Source organism: Chanodichthys erythropterus, chromosome 10 (genome assembly GCF_024489055.1).
Source record: "Chanodichthys erythropterus isolate Z2021 chromosome 10, ASM2448905v1, whole genome shotgun sequence".
NCBI lineage: Eukaryota > Metazoa > Chordata > Actinopteri > Cypriniformes > Xenocyprididae > Chanodichthys > Chanodichthys erythropterus.
The window spans coordinates 1342038-1369127 of NC_090230.1; the positions used below are offsets into that span (position 1 = coordinate 1342038).

At 37.4% G+C, this 27090-nt stretch overlaps 1 protein-coding gene across 3 annotated transcripts; it reads right to left on the minus strand.

Moving 5' to 3' along the window:
* Positions 1-35: 35 nt before the first annotated feature.
* Positions 36-26876, minus strand: hps3 (HPS3 biogenesis of lysosomal organelles complex 2 subunit 1). Of its 3 annotated transcripts, none has more exons than XM_067395788.1 (19): positions 26624-26876; positions 22609-22830; positions 20071-20358; positions 19526-19703; positions 19354-19436; positions 19083-19269; positions 17696-17777; positions 16467-16621; positions 16185-16286; positions 12514-12622; positions 11278-11465; positions 11021-11198; positions 9546-9779; positions 8404-8589; positions 8129-8323; positions 5163-5270; positions 4056-4262; positions 1442-1532; positions 36-1352 (listed from the first exon to the last, which is right to left on the minus strand). In XM_067395788.1, the coding sequence occupies exons 1-19, from the start codon at positions 26838-26840 to the stop codon at positions 1240-1242; spliced, it is 3123 nt and encodes a 1040-aa protein (XP_067251889.1). In that variant the 5' UTR covers positions 26841-26876; the 3' UTR covers positions 36-1239. The 3 variants fall into 3 exon arrangements, with proteins under 3 accessions (XP_067251889.1, XP_067251891.1, XP_067251890.1); XM_067395790.1 differs by having other exon boundaries at positions 26628-26788; XM_067395789.1 differs by lacking the exon at positions 16185-16286.
* Positions 26877-27090: the final 214 nt, after the last annotated feature.

Genomic DNA, 27090 nt, shown 5'->3' on the forward strand with positions numbered 1-27090 from the left:
ATGGCCTCTAAATGGACTATATCGAAATACAAGGGGTCAGAGGTCATTTGTTTTTGCCTAAATGTTATGAAGATTTTTTTTCCTGACTTGTGCACAGTAAGACCAGGAAAATATGATTTAAATATGATTTTGTAAATGGAAGGCTGCATCTGAAATCACCCCCATACCCTTAAATAGGGCACTATTTGAGGGGACAGCCATTTGTAGTGGTGTCCGAAACCACAGTGGACGTTATTGAGTGCACTAATTCAATCCCACCATGCACCTCAGTAATGAGTGTACAACTGATGTACACTCTACGTCTAGAGAATACCCATAATGCACTGTGAGAGTCGCACATCTAAATTCCCGCATTTGACCAGAAGATTGCGCCCCCAGCTGAATCATCCATCCGTCCATTTTCCAAACCGCTGGTCCAATGTGAATATGACGTAATATCATACAGGTATGAATTCATATTTAATTAATTATTAAATTATTTAATTCTGGTTTATACATGTGGATTTCCATAACAGAGTTCGAGGTAAATCATTTCATTACTACTGGAGCTGCCAAGTTTGCTACATTTAAAAGATTATTAAAGAGCAAGCACAACATACTGCAAAAGCGGCAGTCCTTCCGGTGCACTTATTGACCAAATTCACTCCCTCTTTTTCATTTACTCCTTCAAGTGGACTACATTAGTGGAGTAATGTAGTGAATAGTGAATGAGGGTATAGGGGGCGACTTCGAACACAGCAGAAGAGAATGTTCAAGAGAATGTTTACAAAACGAGACTCTGCATTTGAATAAAATTTAATGATAAACAAAAAAAAGTACATTTTAAAATGTTCATTCTGAAAAATCATATGAAATGAGATGATAGATGCATTGTGGGTAATGTACACATACATTCGAGAAACATTCAAACAAAAGGATTGCAAGCCTAACAAACAATTTAAAAAACACTTGTAATTTAACAATTGTACATCAATGTATTTTGTTATATAATGTAGTCTATATTTGTTCTGACTTAAATTGGGAGTATCTGTTTTTTGAAGAAAACTTGTAACATTCCAGAGTTTATGAATGATTGTAACATGTAGTTCCAATCAGATCATGTTCACAGCAGTCAAAGATCTGAGAGGACACCTAACAGGTTTTTGGTTATCAGCATTCAAAGCAGCAGGACAACTGTAAATCCAGAGGTTTAGTGTTGATTCACCGATTGTCTAAAATAAATGCCAATGTCATATGATTTCATTGGCTGCATTCAAGTAGATGTGGCAGGAAAAAATGGGCCGTTCCATCATCCGGCAACAACTCCAGGAACTCTAACGGGTTCAACTCTTTGGCCGCCACAACCAGAGTTTCTGTAAAAAATAAAGGATATTTACATGAGCAGCAGAATTCACTTCAGTTCATTCTGTCGTGTTTGGACATAGCTTAAAACAGCTTATACCTTTGAGTGCTGAGAGGAGGACTGCGTTGTCATTTCCTGTTTTTCTCATCCTGTCACAGACCTCAGGGAAAAGCTTCTGCCACCACAGAGGCTGGATGAAGAGAGTAGTTGTGAGAAGTATAAATCAATTAGAGGCCAGTAAACAAGGACAAAATCTCTGACTGACATGAAAGTTACACCTTTTATCGCATCACATGTTTATTATCACTTTTTTCAACTATCATTGGCAAAGTTGCCTGAGGGTGAAAGATTTTCCCAGATTTCGCATCATTTTCAAGTTTGGGTGAATTAGCCGCAAGCTGTGCTTCGTACATCGCTATACTAGGAATGGATAATAAACAGCCTTTTTTGCCATGTGATATCCTGCTAATGTGGCCGTACCTTTAAGGCCCGTTCACACTATAAAGATTAACTATAATGATAACTGTATTAGCATCCACACCAGCGCACAGTAAGGTTTTGTCGTCTGCCGCTTTAAATGCTCAAGCTCTTTAAAGCAGGATGGATTCTGATTGGTTGTTAATGTTTTATTGTTTATCAGCTGGAAAAAAATAATCACTCTGAAAGTGATTCCAAGGATATTGTTCCTTTGTGCCATTCTTGTTATAGTTGTTCTGTGGATTCTGATATTCTTTTATATTTAGAAAGATTTTTAGAACTATATTTTTATCATTATAGTTATTGTCCTTCATGTGAACTGGCCTTTAGTCTAAATATGAATTTAATCAATTTCAGTGAAGTTTGGAGAAACATTTTAGGAGTAGTAGTGAAAACAGTTTGTGAATCCATTCATAATTGTGAAAGTTACAAAGCAAACCTTTCAAAGTCACAAAGCAAAATATATGCCGGCATATGCCGGCTCATGTTCAAGGCACCATTAGACAAGGGCAGGGAGTATTAACGTCTGGATATGTGCACAGCTGAATCATCAGACTAGGTAAGCAAGCAAGGACAATAGCGAAAAATGGCAGATGGAGCAATAATAACTGACGTGATCCATGATAACTGATATTTTTAGTGATATTTGTAAATTGTCTTTCTAAATGTTTTGTTAGCATGTAGCTAATGTACTGTTAAATGTGGTTAAAGTTACCATCATTTCTTACTGTATTCACAGAGACAAGACTGTCGTTATTTTAATTTTTAAACACTTGCAGTCTGTATAATTCATAAACGCATCTTCATTCTTTATAAATCTCTCCAACAGTGTGTAATGTTAGCTTTAGCCACGGAGCATACTATCAAACTCATTCAGAATCAAATGTAAACATCCAAATAAACACTGTACTTAAAGGGATAGTTCACCCAAAAATGAAAATTTGATGTTTATCTGCTTACCCCCAGTGCATCCAAGATGTAGGTGACATTTTTTCTTCAGTCGATCACAAATTATGATTTTTAACTGCAACCGCTGCCCTCTGTCATTCAAATAATGGCGGTTGATGGGAACTTCATCTAGTGAATAAACCTTGCTTAGACAAATCCAAATGAAACCTTGCGGCTCGTGACGACACATTAATGTCCTAAGACACGAAACGATCTGTTTGTGCGAGAAACCGAAAAGTATTTATATCATTTTTTTTCCTCTATACACCACTATGTCCAACTCCATTCAGGACTCCTTTAGCGATGTCTGATCGCGCTCTGTCAACGGCTGTGATGTCTGACACTCATTGAAGTATATGCCCGAGACATCAATGCCGTTGACAGAGCGCGATCAGACATCACTAAAGGAGTCCTGAATGGAGTTGGACATAGTGGTGTATAGAGGAAAAAAAATGATATAAATACTATTCGGTTTCTCGCACAAACAGATCGTTTCGTGTCTTGGGACATTAATGTGTCGTCACGAGCCGCAGGGTTTCATTTGGATTTGTCTAAGCAAGGTTTATTCACTCTTATAGATGAAGTTCCCATCAACCGCCATTATTTGAATGACAGAGGGCAGCGGTTGCAGTTAAAAATCATCATTTGTGATCAACTGAAGAAAAAATGTCACCTACATCTTGGATGCACTGGGGGTAAGCAGATAAACATAAAATTTTCATATTTGGGTGAACTATCCCTTTAAGCGATTAGACATGCTGCATGACGAACACTTTGTAAAGATCCATTTTTGAGGGTTATATTAGCCGTGTGAACTTTGTTTATGCTGTTTAAGGCAAGCGCGAGCTCTGGGGGTGGGGAGTGTGAGGAATTAAAGGGACCGCAGCCTAAATCGGTGCATATTTAATGATGCCCCAAAATAGGTTGTTAAAAAAAACTGAAAAAAAAAAAAAAAAAACTATGAGGTATTTTGAGCCGAAACTTCACAGACACATTCAGGGGACACCTTAGACTTATAATACATCTTTTGAAAACACGTTCTACGGCACCTTTAATCATCCCGACTGTTCTTCGGAATTCTTTTAAACAAATGAGATTTACATAAGAAGGAGGAAACAATGGTGTTTGAGACTCACTGTATGTCATTTCCATCTACTGAACACTTGTTATTCAAATATGCCAAGGTAAATCCATTTTTTTGATTCTAGGGCACCTTTAAGACAAATCAAGCATGTGTAGAACTCTAATACATTTTAGGTCTTATCTCTGGAGCAGTTAAGTTAGTTACCAGTTTGTCGTTCTGTAGCTCGTGGTTGGCGTAGGAAATGATGGCTTGTGGGCATCGGTCTAGAAGTCTGTCGATGGAGCTCTCGTGTTGGCCCAGTTTGGTGGCACAGAGCACGTGCACGCTGAGACCGTTTCCATCAGAGTCAGACAGTTGCTCCAACAAAGGCAGAATGGACGAGACCTCCAGTGTTGGGCCGCACAGCAGAGACTGCACACCATAAGAAGAGATGTACTAAAACTTTATTTGGACCACAACATTCTACATTTATCTTTTGCGTTCCAAAGCGGAAATAAATAAACAGGAACATTAGGATAAAGATGAGAGAGCAAGAATCAAGGCTTCATCAGGACAGCATTGTACTTGCTTCAGAGAAGAGCAATTAATTACACAACATTTTAAGATGAGCTCTCTTTGGTTTTCAATTGCGATAACTAACATGCTCACACTGCTGCTTTTTTTACACAATGCATTTCCTATTATGAATTATGATGCAGCTTGGTTCATTGGTTCTTTGGGTCGGATTGCTTTTTCACCACATCCAGAGTTAATTTCCAATCGGGCTGAGACCACCTCGTTCAGGTGATTTCGGAACGATTGTTTTGGTGCGGATCTGAGCGTGATTGTTGTGTTCATATATCCATAAACAAACTGAACTAAGGGAGAAAACATGCCAGGGTCTGAAATAAATCTCAAAATACCATGAATGATGTCAGAATTGTCATTTTTGGGTTGCAAAGCACATGTAAGAAATGATTTGCCGACCTGAGGTTTGTGTACACTGTAAAAATTATTTTTCAAAGTTGTAAATAAAACAAGCATTACTAAATTGTTTTACAAGAAAATACCATTTCAGTCTTTCTACTTAAAAAAAAAAAATGTTTAATTCAGTGTTACTTGTGATTCTTTGTAATTATTTGTGAGATTTACTAGCAATTTCTGAGTGAATTTCTGATTGTTTCAAAGTAAACACCAACTTTTTTCAATGTACACAAGGCTAAACACCTTTACTTCAGCTATTCTGGCTGCACTTCATAGAGGTCCTTGATATTAATTTGTGTTATTTAATGGTGTTGCTTGACAAAAAAAGAGAAATATATCAGTACACACTTGAAGTTTATGTAGGTCCTCCTGGTGGTCATGGGTGATGTTGAACTGGACAGGTGTCAGGATGCTCACCCACGGATACAACATTCCATAATGAGAACAGGAGTTTATCTGGACATGAAGAAAAATTTGATGAGTCTTTATATACCACTTCCAAGCTACAGTAATTAAAGATGTTGGTAAGACTTTAACACAAAACGGCCTCATTTGATAACATTAATGTATTAACTAACATGAACTAACAATGAGCTATACATTTGTTACAGTATTTATTCATCTTTATTAATGTTAATTAATAAAAATACAGTCACTCATTGTTAGTTTATGTTAGTTCATAGTGCATTAAAGGGGTGGTTGATTATGATTTAACTTTTTTAACTTTAGTGTGTAATCTTGCTGTTAGAGCATAAATAACATCTGCAAAGTTACAACACTCAAAGTTCAATGCAAAGGAAGATATTTTCTTTCCAGAATTCTCTGTTTAAGGACTACAACAAATGGCTTGTTGGGACTACAACAAGCTTTTTCCCGAAGAGGGCAGAGCTTTAACAGCTCACGCTTTGGTTGCTCAACAACAACAAAGCTTTCGAATCTCACTCAGCCAAAATGAGGATTGTCAGTAACGGTGTTCAGCCTTACATTGTTCAAACCGGAGTCGACACTGATGGAGAGACTCAGGAAGAAGTTACAACTTTTAGAATGAAACTGGATGTTTCTGAATGGTTAGTGGATAAATTTATGTACAGTAGTTGCTGTGGAGTTGATTCAACTCATCCACTAGCAAGTGCTGTCATGTTTGTAACATTTCGTACAGATTTCTGCTCGTTGTAAATCAGATAAAGATAAATTAGCACAGTACCAGTAATGAGAGCGGTTGCATGTGTGAATTAGTCATACCGTCTCTCTATTAATTGTGAAGCTGTGGGTTGTAAATAGTTCCTTCAAAAGTAGAAAAAGATATGCTATAATAACTTTTGAGTTTCTAAGCTACTTTAGTGATAAATCACAGGACAGCACTGACGACTAGTTTCTGCGTTAGTGTACGCGATCTTCACGTTTTGCGCAGCTACTGTTTGTATGAGTGTTTGTGCTACAATGCAGTTGCGCGAGCATGGTAGCTCGAAATAATATACATCCAATCGTCTAAAACCGCTTGAATGTCCAAACTGGTAAACCTTAAAACAAACACAACTGATAAAGTTTAGTGAAGACCCAAGGTTCACCACTTGCGTACCATCACTACGTGTTGAACCGGCGTTCACCTCCGTGTTGCTTTTATGCCACTGACTGGATGGGGCGGAGTCACATGGCTACACTCACGGTAGTATGTTTTTAAGGGGGAACTATTAACATGATTAAAAAAACTAAATAACCGACATGAGAAAAATATGTCGGTTAGAGGTTCTGAATTTCGGTTTCAATTACTTTTCGATTAATCGTCCAGCCCTAGCCATTGTTGAAAAATCTCTCGGCTTCCGTATCCCAAACGAAGCGAGTTGATGGGCGCGCTCTTGCTCTTGCTCTGGGTGGTGTGTGTGTGCAGCTTATCAGGGAGAAGTGCCTATACAAGGAATTCTGCCCTTTATTACGTGATAAAGGGCCATACTCAAAAAAACCCCCAAACAAACAAAAAAAACCCCGACAAACATGTCCACAACCGGAAGTAGTATATTTGGCACAGAAATACTCCGTCATACGTCCAACTCGTGTTTTGAAACTTTAGCCAACTTTGGTTACTTTAACAGTGTGTGTCAGAATGGATGAAATAGCAATATACCCCCCTTTTAACTAAGATTAATAAATGCTGTATTGTTCATTCTTAGTTTATGATAACTAAATTAGTTAATTAATGAAACCTTACTGTAAAGTGTTACTAAGATGTCATTTATGCAGCATTTTTTAAATGCATCTGTCTCGAGACCTAATATAACTTACAGGCTAACTGTCTTATCTTAATTAGCGGTGTTTGCTAAGGCAACAACAACTATTACTTGAGTTAATTGATGTGAAAACCTAGTTTAAACCTTGATTTGTCCTTAGGGTAAACAGCAGTTTCCTATTCCATTTGTGCTACAGACATGATTAAATCATGTGTCTTGTTGAGGGGAAGTGTACTATTATCGTGATCAGACAATTTTGACCTGACGAAAAACAAAACAAAAAAAAAGGCAAAAGAAAGTATAACATACACTACCGGTCAAAAGTTTGGAATAATTAAGAGTTTTAATATTTTTTAATCAAGTCTCTTCTGCTCACCAAGACTGCATTTACTTGATCAAAAATACAGTAAACACAGTAATGTTGTGAAATATTATTACAATTTTTGTTGTGTTTTTTATTGTAATATATTTTGAAATGTAATTTATTCCTGTGATCAAAGCTGAATTTTCAGCATCATTACTCCAGTCTTCAGTGTCACATGATCCTTCAGATATCATTTTAATATGATGATTTGCAGTTCAGTTATTACTGTTGCTCAGTTATTTCTAATGGTTCTTATTAGGGCTTGACATGAAGTTTTTTGCTCACCAGTCACTGTGGTTTTTCTAAAATTACTAGCCACAACTGTTGTTGGGAAATTACATGATGATACATTTAGCTCCCAAGATGAGATGACACACAATATTGAGTTCATGAGAAAGGGACGAGATTATATTTTAACACTATTTTAAAAAAATCTTGAAGAAGACAACTTGAAGGGATATTTAATGAGGATTTATTAATGGTGCTGGAAAAGCTGTGTAAATATGGTTTTCATGATACTGCATACAAATTTCGTTTCCATTAGAAGATTTTTTTTACACTGTTTTTGTTTGTTACACTGGTTTTCTCTAAACTCTCTTGCAGTGCACTGGGGATCCTTGGACCCCAGTTTGAACACTCTAGTAATCACCTAGAAACATGTAAACAACCACTCAAAACACCTGCTACTGTATGTTACATTATGATAGGAAGATAATCTTGCTCACCAGATCCTCTGCTGTTTTGAGGGCTTTGACACCGGAGCAATCTCTGTGCGTGATACGGTCAATATAGACAGACGTGAGACGGAATAGCAGCTCTTGGATGATGGATTCATGAGAGGACGCTACTAACAGAGCCTCCCAGAAATCCACCAGTAATTGAGGACTGCTCTCAACCTCAACACCATCCTTACACAGCTCCTGAGAGAGAGATTAACACATGCAGCTATGAGAAATACACAGACAGAAACACTCTCTGTTTCCCAGTGTGCTGCATGTACCTGGAAGAAAAGATCGGCCTCCTCCAGTCTGATCTTGCTGTTCTCATGTAGCGCTATGACTGCCGCCACCAGCAGTCCGTCCTGTGTGTCGCACAAGTGCTGGGCCAGTATGGTGGGCAGCACAGCCTTCCCTCTGCCGTGCAGCAGTAGTTTGGGCACCTCTATGAAGCCATACACCTGCAGCATCTGGAGATGACAGCGAATTAGTGATTTAGTATGTGTTGTGATTTAGTAACAAAGTCACCTCACAAAGCCAGGAAAAACAAACAGAACACCATAAGTAAGGGGTGGGTGATACGGCCAAAATTTTATAGTTTAATAGTCAAATGTAATAATAAAACACTGTAGTCTTCACTGTATTTGCCAGTTATAGATGACCGCTCTCAAGGACTACAACATCGGAACTGCATACTAGTATACTACTCGAGTACTCATACTACATTTACCATATCTTTCTATGGAAAAAATAGTAAGAGTATGCTAGTATGTGGTTCCAAATTCAGCAAACTTGTTTTGATGTGAATTTGTTTGGAACCTTTTTTTGTTAGCGAAATGGCCAAAACAGATAATATTGTGTCTAAAATGTAAGTCACTTAATATTAACATCTTGTTTACTGAATTGTATAAAAACGATATCATGCTGATATTTGGGACAAACCGGACTCTTGCTTGTCTGATTATTACCAAACTATACTGTATGTTATAAATATAAAAACAAAAATCCATATAGGGCATTTTTTTGGACCCATATCTTGATTTTTGGTGGCAAATTGATGGTAAAACTGCAAAATTCCAACCTGCTTTCCATTATTGTGAAGTAACAGTAAAGATCTGCTCCATCAGTGTCACAGTGTCAGTGTCACTTTAGAGTTTTCAGAGTAACTAAGTACAAATCTGGGATGAATAACTAACAATGTTGCATAGCGTCAGTGTAATAATTAAATAAAAAATTGTAGTTTTATATTTATAGTTTTATGCTAGTTTCAATGAAATACTGTGGGGACTCAAATTAATGTCTTTTTTTGGGGGGGTTGAGGGGTTGAACAAAAAAAAACAAAAAAAAAAAAAAAATACAGCCACATTCCTACATCAAATGATGAAAATAAAATGTTTAAAATAGTACAGAATTCCTCATGTAATACCTCAGCATGGCGGTCCATCTGTTGCCTGTAAGTGTGCAGATCACCCTTTCGAAGTGCCAGGGAGGCTATACAGAGAGACAAGGTAATGGACTGGGCCCCAGAGGCCTCCAGCTGTGTCAGGTGGGTTATGGTGCTGTCAGGATCAGCCTTTAGCATGGCCGGACTGCTCACAATATGAGGAAGCTGATCAGGTTCAGCCACACTAAAGATCTCCAGGACTTTATCAGCCATGTCCTGCACCAAACAAACGAGACAGGATGATGATTATAACAATAACATAATTTATTATAACAGTTAAATAATAACAATTATAATTTGTTTTAAATGAGTTTTGCAAAGCTTTTACAAAGATTTGGTGTGATAGGTGTGACTTTATTATTCTCATTCAATAAATAAATTTATAAAACTAATGTTATAAATTAAAAGTTAAATAAACACATTCTAATAATAACTGCAAAACTGCAAACCATGCAGCTGTTACATTTTGATACACAGAATCAACAAACCAGAGATGGCCACTCGAGTTAGTGACTCGGACTCAAGTCGCACTCCAGTCGCATTTTAACAGACTTGAGACTTGACTTGGACTTGACCTGAAATGACTTCAGACTTGACTCGACTAGGCACAAAAGACTTGTGAATACTTTAAAAATGACTCAAGTCTTTTACCCTTAACTACTGATATAATAAATAAAGACTTTTTGTTGTATTTGAATGGTTTTATAATATCTGCGTCACATATATCTGTCGTGGTAGATCAGACTCTTGTCATAGAATTTGATTAAGTATGTCCGTGTATTGTGCGTAAACTCCGAAATGTCGTAAGTGTCCCATGAAACATGACGGGAAACATGACACCGTTAATTCAGGTAATAGTACATGATTATTCATGTACCCTTATTGTAAAGTGTTACCAAAATATCTTAAACTCTGAATTAAAAGTTATCTAAATTTCGGTAACACTTTACAATAAGGTCTCATTTGATAACATTAGTTAATGTATTAACTAACATGAGCAAACAATGAGCAATACATTTGTTACAGTATTATTAATCTTTATTAATGTTAGTTAATAAAAATCTAGCTCCATTGTTTGTTCATGTTAGTTCATAGTGCATCAACTAATGTTAACAAATACAACATCTGATTTTAATAATGTATTAGTAAATGTTTGAAACTAACATGAACAAAGATTAATAAATGCTGTAGAAGTATTGTTAATTCTTAGTTAACTAATGTTAACTGACGAAACCTACTTGTAAAATGTTACCTAAATTTCTATATACTGTATGCATTTGCATAACCTGCCTACTTGACAATTGAATTCTGAGTAAATACGTAAAATAACCGTTAATTTAATTTCAGCAGTTTTGTGCACAACTCGTTTGCTATCAGTGAATTGCATTTTAGCATATATTTGATGACTACTATATATAAAATTTCCATCTGTGAGACACTAGTGCTTCCATCAGTACCTTGCTAAGCTCCTCCATGGTCTCCTCATAGATTGAATGCTTCAGGAAGAAGAGAAATCCTTTGCCGTAACCATTTGAAAAGGAGCTCATGGACATATTTCTTTTGATAACATCAGTCACAGTGAGGCCTGACATCTTATAGTACGGAAGAGCCAAATGACAGTCCTTCTTATCAAACCTGCAAATTAAAGATGAAATCAGAGTATGACACTGACAATTACTGATCACAGCTCACACACTCATGAAACGCAGCTGACCTGCTGAAGCAGTCTCCTAATTGAGCACAGCTCTCCTGAAAAGCCTGCTGCAGCTGAGCTCTCTCTGCAGGATCACAGTCCCGCCGCATGAGCAGTGCCGTCCGCAGGAGCAGGTGACCTTCACTCAACAGGTGAATGCAGCTCTGAGACGACGGGCTCGATTGCTCGTATCGCTTGCTGTATTCCACCTGATGGAAACAACGAGGAATGTTTACAAAGAAAACATGCAGTATGTGGGAAACATGGGCCATATAAAATCGGTTTTATTTTCTCCCAAATTCCTTCTTTTTTTTTCATTTAAATTTTGGATTCTGTTTGAATTAATACATTACATTTAAGTAATAAAAAGCATATCTAATTAATTGAAATCCTGAAACTTAACTCCAATTTATATATATATATTAAAAAAAAAAATGTTTAGGACTCTATGAAATCCACTATTTTCTTTCCAAAATTCACTATTTTTTCCATTTGATTTATTTATTTATTTTGGATTCCGTTTTAATGGTTGACTTAATTCTAATAATCAAAAATGTCTAATGAATGTAATTCATAAAACAATTTAACGGTTTATTACAGTTTTTACAATAATAATAGAATTCAGAAATTCTTTTTTAATTTTTCTGAATTTATGATTAAATACAAATTTATTATTAAAAATGGTGGTAATGAAATGAACCAATAGAAATTATAATCAAATGAACATTTAAAAATGTAATTCATTTTTTGGCAAACAGTGCTTCACAACATTTGTTGAAGTTTTAATAATTTTATTATTATTATTATTATTATTATTTACTTTGAGAAGTACATTCTACTGTGCAATAGAGATGTATTTCTGTCACAATTTCCTACTTCACGAAAATCATAGGGCCCTAGAAACATGACAGTGTTAAAATAAAAAAAAGGTTTAATTTGGTTAGATATAAGCAAATTAACCTACAAAGGGTTTTCTGCATGTGTAATCTCTGTGCCATTAGCGGCAGCAGACAAAATTGTAAAAATATTTATTTTATTTTTCTGCACATTCTTATAATTGTGGCATAATCGATTTCAGATCGATCCCCATTCATAAATGTTGTTGGACGCTTTACATATCAATCAGAGAGTCTTTTCCTGTCAAAGTGGGCAGTGCTTGGCTAGAATAAAATATAAATATCTCAACAATAGTCTGGCTCTACAAGAGTTTGTGATATATTATATATAGTGTTGATATGACAGCTGAAGCTACGGTACTATTTCTCTGTAGAGCTGCAGGGTGGACACAGAACTGATGACATAGAGGTTCCAGCCATGACCGCTGTCAGTCGGCTCTGTGGATTTGGAGATGGAGGTCTTCCTGGATCTGAGGAACATAGAAGAACATGGTAACGGTCATAGATTGCACTGCACAGTTGCATTCACTGCTTACGTTTTCTTGAGTTAAGGTGCTGCCACATTTACCATTGTTAGTGGGTGAAATGCAGTCAATTCAATAGGAATCAACAACCATCAGGAATTTTGTGAGGGCAAAAAATTTTCCAAAGCTGATTTTGCAGTTGGTCACACAATTTAGCCGCACTGACCAATAGAAGCCACTTGCTTTAAAAGTGACCTCTGCGTGAGCCGTGCTTCATACATTACTACTGACAACAGACAAGGGACCATTTTTTTTTTTTTTTTGGGTGGGAAAAAAATTCAAAGACACATATACTCAGTCCACATATACTGCTTTATATGTGTCAGTATGCTAGGTCACTTCATTACACAAATAATACCAATAAAACACATTTAAACGGGTCATGACATGTATTTTTTTATATATATGTTCCTCAAGGTTCACTTATAATGTTAATTTTTTTTTTTTTTTGTGGGGTGGGGCAAAAAAACAAAAATATATATGTAGAAAAACGATTATTATTTAATCCTCATTCTGACCCTCTGTCTGAAATGATCTGTTTTTAGTAAGGGTGGGAATCTTTAGGCACCTCAGTATTCGATCCAATTCCGATTCTGTGAGTCATAATCAGATTCCAAAATGATTCTTGATCTACTTTTTTTCCCTTATTATTAACCCCTTAGCATTCCTGTAAAATTTACATAAAATGCCAAAAAAAAAAGAAGAAAGAAAATTGCATGCTGTTCTTGAACCATTTGGAATATGCGGTACAATGGAATGCTAAGAGGTTAAAGGTGTCCTAGAATTTAAAATTTAATTTATCTTGGCATAGTCAAATAAAAAGAGTTCAGTATATGGAAATGACATACAGTGAGTCTCAAACACCATTGTTTCCTTCTTCTTATATAAATCTCATTTGTTTAAAAGACCTCCAAAGAACAGGTGAATCTCAACATAACACCGACTGTTACGTAACAGTCGAGGTGTACGCCCCCAATATTTGCATATGCCAGCCCATGATCGAGGCATTACACAAGGGCAGAACGTCTGGATGTGCACAGCTGAATCATCAGACTAGGTAAGCAAGCAAGGAAAACAGCCAAAAATGGCAGATGGAGCAATAATAACTGACATGATCCATGATATCATGATATTTTTAGTGATATTTGTAAATTTGTGAAGTCTTTCTAAATGTTTCGTTAGCATGTTGCTAATGTACTGTTAAATGTGGTTACAGTTACCATTGTTTCTTATTGTATTCACGGAGACAAGAGCCGTCGTTATCTTCATTATTAAACACTTGCAGTCTGTATAATGCATAAACACAACTTCATTCTTCATAAATCTCTCCAACAGTGTAGCATTAGCTGTTAGCCACGGATCACAGCCTCAAATTCATTCAGAATCTAATGTAAACAATATAACAGTATACAATACTCACATAATCCGACGCATGCATGCAGTATGCATGACGAACACTTTGTAAAGATCCATTTTGAGGGTTATATTAGCTGTGTAAACTTTGTTTATGCACTGTTTAAGGCAAGCACGAGCTCCGTGGGCGGAGAACGCAATTTAAAGGGACCACAACCTGAATCGGCGCATTTCTAATTATGCCCCAAAATAAGCAGTTAAAAAAATGAATTTAAAACAATCTATGGGGTATTTTGAGCTGAAACTTCACAGACACATTTAGGGGACACCTTAGACTTATATTACATCTTGTAAAAAAAAACATTCGATGGCACCTTTAAATCATTTGTTTACTGACTTTTATAAGAATTTTTTAAAATTTATTCCTACATATGTAATTATAAGTACTTTTTAAAATAATAATTACAAATTAAAAATTTAAATGAAAACAATTGTAGGCCTATGTTGAGCATTTTAATAATATAAACTAATATAGCTTCAAAACAAAAAAGTAAGTAGTAAAAGAAAAGAAAAAAACATTACAAGTAATAAACAAAGAGTGCTTTTAGTATTTAAGAGTAACTGAACATTTTACATTCAAAAGCAGTGAATGATGTTTTCTCTTTCTCAGCTTTACTGTTGTTTGATTATTACTGATGACATCATAGACAGCAGGAGATCTAATAAGCTGCCTTCACACTAATGCACAGATCTCTTTTTTTAAATATAAGATGTGGTTTGTCCTGTATGTATAATCCATAGACTGTAAAAAAACATATGGATGACGCACCTTCACTCTCTTCCATTGTAGTAAGTGAAGCCGCAAGTGTCTATATGACGCTGACATCTTGAGTCTTCAGTCTGCGCATAGTGAACTTGAAACCCGAGTCAGCGCAGTAGTGTGATAAAAATGGCCTAATATGACAGAAATTGACTTTAGAAAAAAAATATTGAAGTGAAATCGCGATGCATCGATTTTTTCTCCCAACCCTAGCTTTTAAGGGGCTGCTCCTTTAAGGCTTGTCAGTTAACGGCCACTGTTATGATTGGCTAACGTCATTCCATAGGAAACAGTATCAAAGCCCACTCGCTATTACACAAGTATGTTTTGAAAACATCCATATAATCCCATAATTTACAGACAAAGCATTATGAAATCATTCAATTACAGTTTGTGAAGCAGCTGGTGTCAGATCCAATACAGTTGGAAGCTTCATCTTTCAATAAAAGTTTCTTTGCAAAACTCTCCATCACAATGTGCCTTGTTTACAAAACAAAATGCTTCGAACAAACATATAATCCTCAGATGCGATCCGGGACGCCATCAAAATAAACCATCTACTTTTCCGACTCAAATATGCAAACAAGCCGTTTTAAACTGGACACGTCAAAGTGAACATTCTTTCACTCTTCCATTTGTCCTGTCAGAAGATTCAAGTGCATGAAGTATGTCAGAAACTGAATGCACATTTTGTATCCAGTGTAGACAGCATCAGTGATTATAATGGCTTCTATTCACTTTTGACTTTTGGCTGATGTCAGCCGTTAAGTGACTGAATGCCAGTGGGCGGGTCCTGTGGTGTGATGATGTGTAACTATTTGTCGACATCTTGCTCTAGAGGCAGGCATATGCAAATGCATCTGCCCATGTGATGTCACAGATCCCGCATTGTCAAAATGAGCCGTTTTGGGAGCTTGATTCAATTCTTTGTTTATAATGAGGAGGATGTCTTTAAGGTGCTTTAATAGTACAAAGACCTCTTATATGTCAAAAGATCAAGGCAAATTTGATTTCTTATGTCATGACCCCTTTAAATTGACAGTCAATGAATTGTTAAAATGCTAGACTGAAAAGGGTTGTGGGATTAGTATAGTTGTGGTAGGGTAAATTCAGTTATAGCTTTAAAAGTGTTCTCGAAATAAGAGTAAGTCCTGAACCATATTGAGAGGTTCTTATCTTATTTATCATGACTGAAATGTCACGTCTGAACAAAACTGAGATGTTAGATAAATTATGAATGACTGCATGCAGGTAACACTCAGAGTGGGTTAGGAGGAATTTTAGGGTTTGTTTCAGAGCGGCCCACTGTTAGGATCATGCTACTCGCTAACTTACAGGAAGGACCTTGACAGAAGGCTTTCCAGAGTTGGTGTTGAGGACGGCTCTAGACCTACAGCTACTAAAATGCCTGTCAGCGTTCTGTGTTCCCTCGATTCACTACAATAAGAGTTACAGGCCATTTACTCAGGGCACTACGATACATCTACAAACCAAACAGCAACGTCATACTGAAAAAAAATCAAGCAGTCAAAATGTATGAGATATTTCTCAATTCATGTACTCTGAAATGTGTAATAAATGTGCTAAACTGCAGTGATTATGAACATATACACATACGTGTTTTTACGGGCTGATCTCTCCATGTCCTCTTTGCTGTCCACGTCTGCTGCTGTCAGGAGAACAACATGATTTCCATCCTGACAGAGAAACTTCAGTCCGATGAAGAGCTGGATCCTCAGAGCACACACATCCATTGTGAAGGGTGGACAGGCCTGATGGGACACCGTTCAGATATCAACAGTCAGTCAACTAGTTCTGAAGTGAATATGAGTGGTTCCTGGCCATGCATAACTCACTGCCTTGATTCTAGGGTCTTGGGGAGGGTTGACAAGGTTTTTTGAGTGATTCTAATCTTAAGTCACTTTCCCACTGTTGGTTCTAAGAAAGGTAAGGAACTTATACTTCAATTTGAGTTTGGATCGGCACGATTACAAACTGTTCTTGGTTCTCATTTGGCTAACTGTGCTGGTAGAATGCGTGCTGGGTCGTCGCCACTCAGGACTGGTCCCCAAGTGCGCTATTTGAGCAGCGTAAATGCAAGTTAATAATAGAAATATCTGATCATTCTCCATAACGTGGTCACTATTTACATCTCATACAATCTGTAAGCTTTTGTGTCACCAAGGCAATGACTGACACATCTGTATTACATACTAAAGCATTCTGCTATCAGTCCAACAATGGAAAATGAAACCATTTCCATACTGGCTGGGCTGGACTGGCACAGAATGGAATGGTTACGGTTTGGTCAGACGGTGGGAAAAGTGGCTTTAACATCTTGCTATGTGGTTCCGGGGCTCAAAAAGGCTTTCTTGTAAAGATGTGTCACATTACTGGATTGCAGGTGAAATTTAAATAAGGAACAAACATTTCCCCACGCAGATTTGGTATTCGGTTTGAAGGCTTTTTACGCAAATTCTTGGTGGTGCTTTTGCATCACTACTCTATTGACAGTGGATAATGGACCTTTTTGGTTGGTGAAATATTGCTGAAATTCAATAATGTGACCATGCTTGTAGAAATATGACTTAAGTCCTTCCTTCTGAGTAGGCTTATGGGACATTTTCACCCATTTTGTCATCTGGCAGTTGAAAATCTTATGTAAAGTAATAGCACACAAGCCACATGATGCATCATTCAGGCACAAATGGTGCAAAACTTCCACTGAGGGGTTTTAATAGTAATACTGAGTTATAAAACTGAGAATCGAGGAACCGTCAGAGGTCAAAAAAAAAAAAAAAGAGACAATATACAAAATCAGGGAAACCCATGATGACTTGTGTTACCTTCATGGTGGTGTCAATGTATGGGTCATCGAGCCGAGCCGCTACTGCACTGCACCGGACGGTGAAACACTGGAGAGCATTCCTACAGTAAACACAACCACAATCAATTAAGACTTCTCAGTTTTATGTTAAAATTGGCATCAAATGGAAACTCACCTCAATTATTTTCTAAATGCATGTTATTTATCCTATTATGAATGATTAACATTTTTTTATATATATATATATATTGTAATTTTTTATTCAAAATGTCTTGATCTTTCAGTTAAATGACAGACTTCTCTCTGTTGACATATGCCAGACATGTTCTCCAATCATTCTATCTGCATAAACCCCGCCCCATTCTTACAATCAACTGAAAGCGTGCATTAAAGTTGTCATGAGATGAAAGCTGTGATAGCCTTTTCTTCCCTGTTATGATGTATATATTAGAGTGAAAAAGCTTCTGGAACAGGTAGAAATGTAGGGCAGGACTTAATTTTGTTAATGGGGAATTGATAAGATGGTTGTGGTTTGCTATTGGTGGATCTCATGTGAGTGAAAGGTTGGCCCTCGTCATCAGAGAAGAGATGTTGCTGCAAAAGGGAGCGAAAGTTATTCTAACTAAAGATTACAAGCCACATGAATAAAAAAAAAAAAAAAAAGATGTGCATGGAAAAATAATTTATAATAAATACTGCAATATTCCTTTCATGAATTCACTCTTACATATAATTAAATAGAGTAAAGGTTATGCGTATTTGGCATGCAGTCTTATGGGAGGGCTCCAAGCTCGGAATTTGGCGCAAACCCAGAGTACTCCCTCTCCCCAAGTTGAGAATAGTTAGAAGTGAGGAGATGGCATAGTGGAGGATGGCATAGTGGAAACTGTCATGGAACAGAGGTAAGTCTGCTGTATATATACCTCTTATATCATTAATTGCGTTGGTTAACTGAATATGCTACTCTTCTGTAAATAAAGTTAATTATCTTAATGTGATCCTGCTGAACTTTGTTAATAAAACATCATTAAAAAAACAAGAATTGTCAATTTTGATTTCATGGTGACTAAATATCCTATAACAGATAAAGTCCCCATCCTACATTTATTTATTTTTCAATAAATCATTTTATTCTGATGTACATCACAATATGGACGAAAAGATTTGTCATTACTTCCATTAAATATAAATGCCAACATTTTACTATTCACAGTAAGCTATAGAATAATACATAAAACTAAATATTTAATGTTTTTTTTAATGACAAAACAAGAGTTTCAAGTGAAAAACCTGTTCATCTCACTATGTACTGTATCACAGCACCCATAGACAGCAAATTTTAACCAAAGTTTATGTCAGGAAGTGCCGTATGTATACTGTGGACAGCGAGAATTTGTCTGCCATACCTGGTGATGACGTAGAGGAACTGGTCACTAAGCACAGCCTGGTGGGCCTTTTCTGGGTACTGGTAGGTAGACACGAGCTCCACAGTGTCCTTCAAGCTGTACATGTAACCAGTGTTCGGCAAGGAGAAGAAAACAAACATACATGTAGGTTCCCCAACTTTGGAGACAGAGGCTTCTTCCTGTTTATCTGTTCAGACAGTAGGACGAAACCATTTAGTCCAAAGGAGAGGGGTGTGTGTGAATGAATGTTGCACACATAGCATTCACTAACCAGTAAACATGGGGTGGAGCTGTAGGGAATGCAAGTGTGTCTCCTCAACACTGCAACCTTGGAAGAAATCAGGTGCAAACCTCCTAGACAGGGCAAACTAGAAAGGTGACATCTGACAAACAAACACACCACATTTAGAAAGCAGCTAATTTTCTCAAGCTCTTCTTTATACCTGAATAAGATGTAAACCACGCTCATGTCTCCTCGGCTCTCCGCCTCCATACCAGTCCACTCCAGAACTAAAGAGATGCCACACTCCTGGGCTTCATTACCCAACATCTCCTGATGCTTTGGGAACAGAAAGAAGTCCTCTTGCTCATGGAGAGGACTGAATCCATCTTTTTTCATCTCTAGAAGAAAAAAAATATGAAAAGAAATTAAACAAAAGAAATTGCAACTTGTGTTGTTATAAACCAATTTATCAGCCAGGGCTGCATTTCCCAAAAGCATTATGAGCCCAAGTAGATCGTAGAGATCTTCAGTGCCAGTGGTTTCTACTGTCTCGATCAGCCTAAAGTATTCTCTATTTTTTATGTGAAATACACTTTGGGCTTTAAGTTTACAATGCATTCGAAAAGTACATTTTATTTAAGTTATATTTGCTATTTTTGACTTTATTAGTATAGTAAAGAGAAAGGAAATAATGGGAGAGGAGAAAGGGGAACTGTTCATACTAGCTCCGATGATATTTGACTGTTACCAGCCTGTTAGTAATACCTGCATCTTCATCTAAGCTGGTTTCAGTCATGATATCTTCTGGTAGCAGCACGTGTTGCTCTGCAGCCTGGCTGCTCTTCTGCCGTTGGGTAAGCTTCACCACCAGGACCTCCAGCTCTGTTTGAAGGGCTACGTAACCAGCACAGAAGGCCACCTGAGACGGACTCCAGCCCTGGATGTGAAGAATGAGAACCCTCTCGAAGTCCAGCACAGAGAGCTGTTCGCTCAGTGTCTGTTGCTTCAGACTGAAGATCACCAAGCTCTTTGCACAGCCCACTAGAAGATCACCTAAAAGGAACAGAAGACTCTGTTACACGTACCTCAGGTAAATGTACAGAATGAACTGTAACTAAACCACTGGTAGATCAATTCCATGATGTATGTAAACAGAAGATTCTCTCTCTTCACTCTATTCAACTCTATTCAGGGGCCTCATCCTTCGAAGGCCAAATGACGAAGGACGTCCCAATTCGAAGGCTCCTTTGAATGCGGCCTTCCAATGCATCCTTCATTTCCTGGGCCATGAAGGATAGAAAAAATGGATTTTCCTTCAAAGGATGCAGCCTCTGAATTAGGACACAGCTTGAGAATCTATAAGCAGTCTATATGTTGACTTCTGGTTTGACCAATGGTGTGAATATGGGGGACGTCCAATTTGTCTGAACTTGTTCAATGTATTTGTGTAATGTTACACTTGTCTGAAGTGTTAAACTCAGGTGTTTAGGCTCTGGATATATATAGAGCATCACAGAGAATTATGGCAAGCAAGACTCCACCAAGAACAACCTAGAATCATCATAGAAACTAGGGCTACCCTCAACTAAAGATTTTTCTGGTCAACTAGTAGTTGTTGATTTTTTTCCAAGTTTATTAATAAACCATATAAATCATAATAATGAGTCTTTAATGCCTACATAGCCTAATTAGCACTTCAACGCATGCATAAAGCTTGGGACCGTGCACCAGCAGACGTAATGATTATGAATGTGTTGCGGAAAACAGCAAAGTGATTTCTTTAACATTTCAATAATTAATTAATAAACTTTCTGTATTTTCGGCTGCAGTGATGAAGTCGCCGATGCTGACTCGTCATCTCTGCAGTAGTGCACACACTTTGCAAGTTTTCATACAGATTACATAACCTGAGAATATTTGTTTTCCATTTGAATTGGTTCACTTAAAAGTAGACATTTCATTTTCTATAGATATATTTTTCATGTCTGTGAGGCAAGTTTACATGGAGTTTCAGTTCTTTCTTTTTTTGGCGCGCTCAAGTTCAGAGAGATAGATGGCAGAAAGCACACCCAGAAAGTGTATTTTACAAAAGCACAACATTTTGTTGTTATTGTGAATGCACACAAATAAAAGTAGACTCTTCACAGATTCAAAAGATGTATTACTCTTATCTGTATGACCAAAAATTATTTTTAGTGCAAGTGATTGCACCACCGTCTCCATGTTGGCTGTCATGCAGTAAGTGTGCTACTATTCAGCTTTCACACTCTGCACAAACACTTGAATAGCCCAAATTTTTCTAGGTTATCGTTAAAGCGAGATTATATGTAAAGTTGATACTACTTACATGTTTCAGATGATAAGCCATATTTGTTTGTTTGTTTATATAGCACAATTTAATACCACTCACGTTGCTAAATGTGTTTCACAATCACAAAGTTAAGAAACAAAATAAAATAACTGAACAAGATTAAAACACCCACATCAGCTAAACACACACACAATCAGAGTCCTCATTAACTGTTAACAATCTTTCCATCACAGACTGCATGACTTCACCACTTCTTTCCAGCGACTAATACAATTTTGGTCAACTAAGCCTCTTCTCATCAACTAATGTTTACTCGATTATTAGGGGGCAGCCCTAAAAGCAACCATTCAGAACATCCTTGCATCACTCTGAACACAGTAGAAATGTTTGAGCAACCACCATCCAGGGTGCATCAACTGGCTCTTTAGTTAAGTAATTACTGCCAGGCAGTAGTGGCTCATTAGGGGAGGAGAAAAATGGGAGAAGAACCATTTAATGTTAATAAAATTCCTAGTTGTTCACTTCATTTCACATCTCAGAATGTGTATTCCATGTTTGTAATTTCACCATTGTAACATCATAAAATAATACTGAAGTCGAAAACATTGCTGCTTTTTCCCGTGAATGTGTCAAATATGCTGTTTGGAAAACTATGCTTAAAGGGTTAGTTGAGAGAGGAAGTGTCAATGCTCCCTATGGAGGCCTCACGGAGCCATCGGATTTCAACTAATCTTAATTTGTGTTCTGAAGATTAACGAAGGTTTTACTGGTGTGGAACGGCATGAGGGTAAGTAATAAATTACAGAATTTTCATTTTTGGTTGAACTAACCCATTAAGCATAGTTTTCCAAACAAATATTTGACACATTCATGGGAAAAAGCAGCAATGTTTCTGACTTCTAACCCTTTAAGTGAGTGAACTAACCCTTTAAGTGAGTTGTTTTTGTTGTTTTTGTTTTGATTCTGTAAGATTTCAGTGCAAGTGTTCTCACCAGTAAGACTGCAGCATGCCATACACAGTGGTGGCTCAAACAGAGGGATTTCAATGATCTCCATTTGCTCTTTGGGAGCTCCGCGGAAGGATGAGCCCCGCAGGAAGTGACCCAACAGACGCACCCCAACACGAGTCTTCTCGGCAGCCTGGTACCTCCAGTTAGTGTAGGCCCTGAGATAAGTGGCCTTGTTCTTTTCTTCAATAGTGACTAGATAGTCCCCTAAGAACAAAAACAGCCAAACAAGTCAGAATCCATCGACTCAAAAAAAAAAAAATGTATTTATTATCATCATGTCAAGATTTTAATATTGTAATGTGATGTTTTTTGGACATGGTGCCATATTATGAAAGTGACATGTGAAGGCCAAGTATGGTAACCCATACTCAGAATTTGTCCTCTGCATTTAACCCATCCAAGTTAGTGTACACATATTAGGAGTAGTGAGTATAACCGTAGATACATACAACCGGAGTTACCCCAAACTTCGGGTTACCAGTCTGACTCTTTAAACGTTAGGGTGTGGAACGGCATGAGGGTAAGTAATAAATGACAGAATTTTCATTTTTTCATTTTTCCCATTGTGAAAAATAAGTGTGCTTAATTGTATTGAATGTGCATTTGCATTAAACTTAATGTGCATTAAATTTTAAGGCCCGGTTTCACAGACAGGGCTTAGCCTAAACCAGGATTAGGCCTTAGTTCAATTAGGATATTTAAGTAGCTTTTATAAATACACCAGCAAAAAAAAAATCATTACTGGGGCCTGTTTCAATAAGGAGGTTCAACCAACTCGGAGTTAAAACTTGAACTCTGAGTTGACTTACTCTGAGATGGGAAACTCTGAGTATTCAGTTTAAGAACAGCTGAATTGAGTTAGTTCAATCGACTCTGAGTAGGCTGACTCGGGGTTAAGCGTGTGCACCATGACTATGAAAAGCCATCATCAATGGAGCTCCGATATTACGATTCACCATGGCAACAGCAAGTGACAAAAGGATGTCTGGATACTTCTGAGTCAATGCAAGTTTAATTCTTATCACTGTTATAATATTAGAGGGGAAAACTGGTAGAATGGTAAGTTATTGAATTAATATTCATTTTCATGGTATCCCACATGCAAAAAAAGAAGAAGAAAAAAAATTATTTAACTGGATACAATAATAATAATAGTGTAAATGATTTTATCATTATTAAACACTTGTTAGGCAATTTACTTCCACTTTTAGAAAATTGTCTTCATTTTTATTGAAAATCAATGCCTTTCTGATGTGGTATTTGATGGGAAAAGGGAGAATAGCGAGCTCGGCAGAAGGCGGATCCGAGCCCTGTTCATCGCATCACAATTTGATTCTCCGCACCCAACACACTATTGCCTACACCACTGCAGCCACAAGAACGTACGTGAATTTTAACCTGCTCTGACATTGGTGGGCGGAGCTACTGTAAATTTGCACTTAGTAATAGACTCCAAATAATCTTTTTCATTTCAGTTTTCCATTTGCATTAAGATTATTTTTATTACCACACTGGCAGATATTGATAATTTTACTTGGGTCCCCCCAGGAAACAAGACTAAATCTTATATAATTTTCTTATATGCAAAATCCATCTTGATTTAAGATTTTTTTTATATATTTGTACTTGAAATAGGACAAAAAATACTTAGTACGAAAAGCATTTTTGCAGAGTGAATGAATTAGTTAACTATTTAAACATGACTAACACTTTAAAAAGGGGGAGGAGACCGGAGGCAACTCTGGGTTGACTGAAGAAAACCTGCTCCTGACCAGGTTAGGTTCACAGAGTAAGTTACCATGGTATAAGTTACCTCTCTTTCAGAAACAAAACTTGACTTAACCTGCTTTCTCGGGTTTGACATACCTCCCATTCTGAAACGGAAAACCCAGAGTTTCCCTCATTTCAGGGTTAACATAGTCAGAGTTCTCACTTAACCTCCTTTCTGAAACGGGCCTCTGGTGTGCATCTTGAGACAAAATAATGGCACTGACTTACAGTGGGTACGGAAAGTATTCAGACCCCCTTAAATTTTTCACTCTTTGTTATATTGCAGCCATTTTCCTCATTAATGTACATACAGCACCCCATATTGACAGAAAAACACAGAATTGTTGACATTTTTGCAGATTTATTAAAAAAGAAAAACTGAAATATCGCATGGTCCTAAGTATTCAGACCCTTTTCTCAGTATTTAGTAGAAGTCAAGTCAAGTCAAGAAGCACCCTTTTGATCTAATACAGGTTGGATAATAAACATTGGTGGACAGCCATTTTTAGGTCTCTCCAGAGATGCTCAATTGGGGCTCTGGCTGGGCCATTCAAGAACAGTCACGGAGTTGTTGTGAAGCCACTGCTTTGTTATTTTAGCTGTGTGCTTAGGGTCATTGTCTTGTTGGAAGGTAAATCTTCGGCCCAGTCTGAGGTCCTGAGCACTCTGGAGAAGGTTTTCATCCAGGATATCCCTGTACTTGGCCGCATTCATCTTTCCCTCGATTGCAACCAGCTGAAAAACACCCCCACAGCATGATGCTGCTACCACCATGCTTCACTGTTGGGACTGTATTGGACAGGTGATGAGCAGTGCCTGGTTTTCTCCACAAATACCACTTAGAAATAAGGCCAAAAAGTTCTATTTTGGTCTCATCAGACCAGAGAATCTTATTTCTCACCATCTTGGAGTCCTTCATGTGTCTTGCACTGAGGAGAGGCTTCCGTCGGGCCACTCTGCCATAAAGCCCCGACTGGTGGAGGGCTGCAGTGATGGTTGACTTTCTACAACTTTCTCCCATCTCCCGACTGCATCTCTGGAGCTCAGCCACAGTGATCTTTGGGTTCTTCTTTACCTCTCTCACCAAGGCTCTTCTCCCCCGATAGCTCAGTTTGGCCGGACGGCCAGCTCTAGGAAGGGTTCTGGTCACCCCAAACTTCTTCCATTTAAGGATTATGGTGGCCACTGTGGAACCTTATTTTTTTTTGCCTTGCAACAATTCTGTCTCTGAGCTCTTCAGGCAGTTCATTTGACCTCATGATTCTCATTTGCTCTGACATGCACTGTGAGCTGTAAGGTCTTTTATAGACAGGTGTGTGGCTTTTCTAATCAAGTCCAATCAGTACAATCAAACACAGACTCAAATGAAGGTGTAGAACCATCTCAAGGATGATCAGAAGAAATGGACAGCACCTGAGTTAAATATATGAGTGTCACAGCAAAGGGTCTGAATACTTAGGACCATGTGATATTTCAGTTTTTCTTTTTTTAATAAATCTGCAAAAATGTCAACAATTCTGTTTTTCTGTCAATATGGGGTGCTGTGTGTACATTAATGAAGAAGAAAAAAAATGAACTTAAATGATTTTAGCAAATGGCTGCAATATAACAAAGAGTGAAAAATGTAAGGGGGTTTTCCTTACTCACTGTATTTTAGATATGTCAGTGCAAGTTGCTTTCAGTTAAAACAGCTCAAACTTGCATTTTCTTCTAGGACTAGTCTTAAGCCTTGTCTGTGAAAGTGGGGTTAAAAGTTTTAAACAATTGTACTTTTGGGTAATGTAATGTTAATAAAATAAAATGCCACATAAATGTACTTAAAGAGAGCAGACTTTGATTATTTTGTTTGTTAACACACTTACTTTGTAATAATGTCACGTTAAATGTTTTATTTATAATCATGTTTTTAATAAGCGTTTGTCCCGTGTTAAAGTACTTATTTTGATGTCTCGACTAACATACTAAAGCACATGAAAAGTATATAATGTATAACTATTGAGTGTTATTTGATATTAAATTTAAAGTTAATATTTTACAACTTCATCATGACAAATGTGTAAATGTATATATATTTAAATAATACATGACATACTCATACTCATTTTAAAAGTATGCTACAAAGTGTACTTTTTCACAGGGGACCATGGTACTTTTAAGACACTAGAAATCACACAGTCATATTATATTCAGTGACTCATAATACTACAATCCTAATGCTGTCACTGACCTACTGTGCTGTGGTGGATGCTGAGCACAGAACCCATGCTGCTGAAGCGGCAGATAAGCGGACATCCCTCCTGCTGCAGATTATATGCCTCGATTTTACAGCCTCCAGCACTCACTACGAACAGCGCCCCGCCGCCGCAGCACACCAGCCCAGGCTCCTGCTCCGCCGCTACGATGTGCTGAGACGCGAACGGGTGACAGTTATAGACGTGAACCATTTCTGCTGCGGGGACTGTAGTCTACATGTCTGTGAATCACGGAAGAGTTGCATAAACAGAATAAGTGATAGAATAACAATTCGCATGCCACGGGTATTAAAAATAGGTGGGGTTTAGCAGCCCGGAAGCTGTTTCCAATTGGCCCGGTACGATGGGTCTAAATATCGACTAAGCTATTTTAACTACTAACTGTGTGTTTTCAATTCATCCGCTATTTAAATTTCTCGGTGTCATTATTTATGAAATAATA

Coding starts and splice junctions, on each gene's coding strand:
- hps3 (XM_067395788.1), bottom strand. CDS start 26,840: ATGGTTCACGTCTATAACTGTCACCCGTTCGCGTCTCAGCACATCGTA. Junction 19,704..20,070: donor CAGCTTAGATGAAGATGCAG/GTATTACTAACA, acceptor TTTTTCTTCTAG/AGATGAAAAAAGATGGATTC. Junction 8,324..8,403: donor AGGCCGATCTTTTCTTCCAG/GTACATGCAGCA, acceptor TCTCTCTCTCAG/GAGCTGTGTAAGGATGGTGT.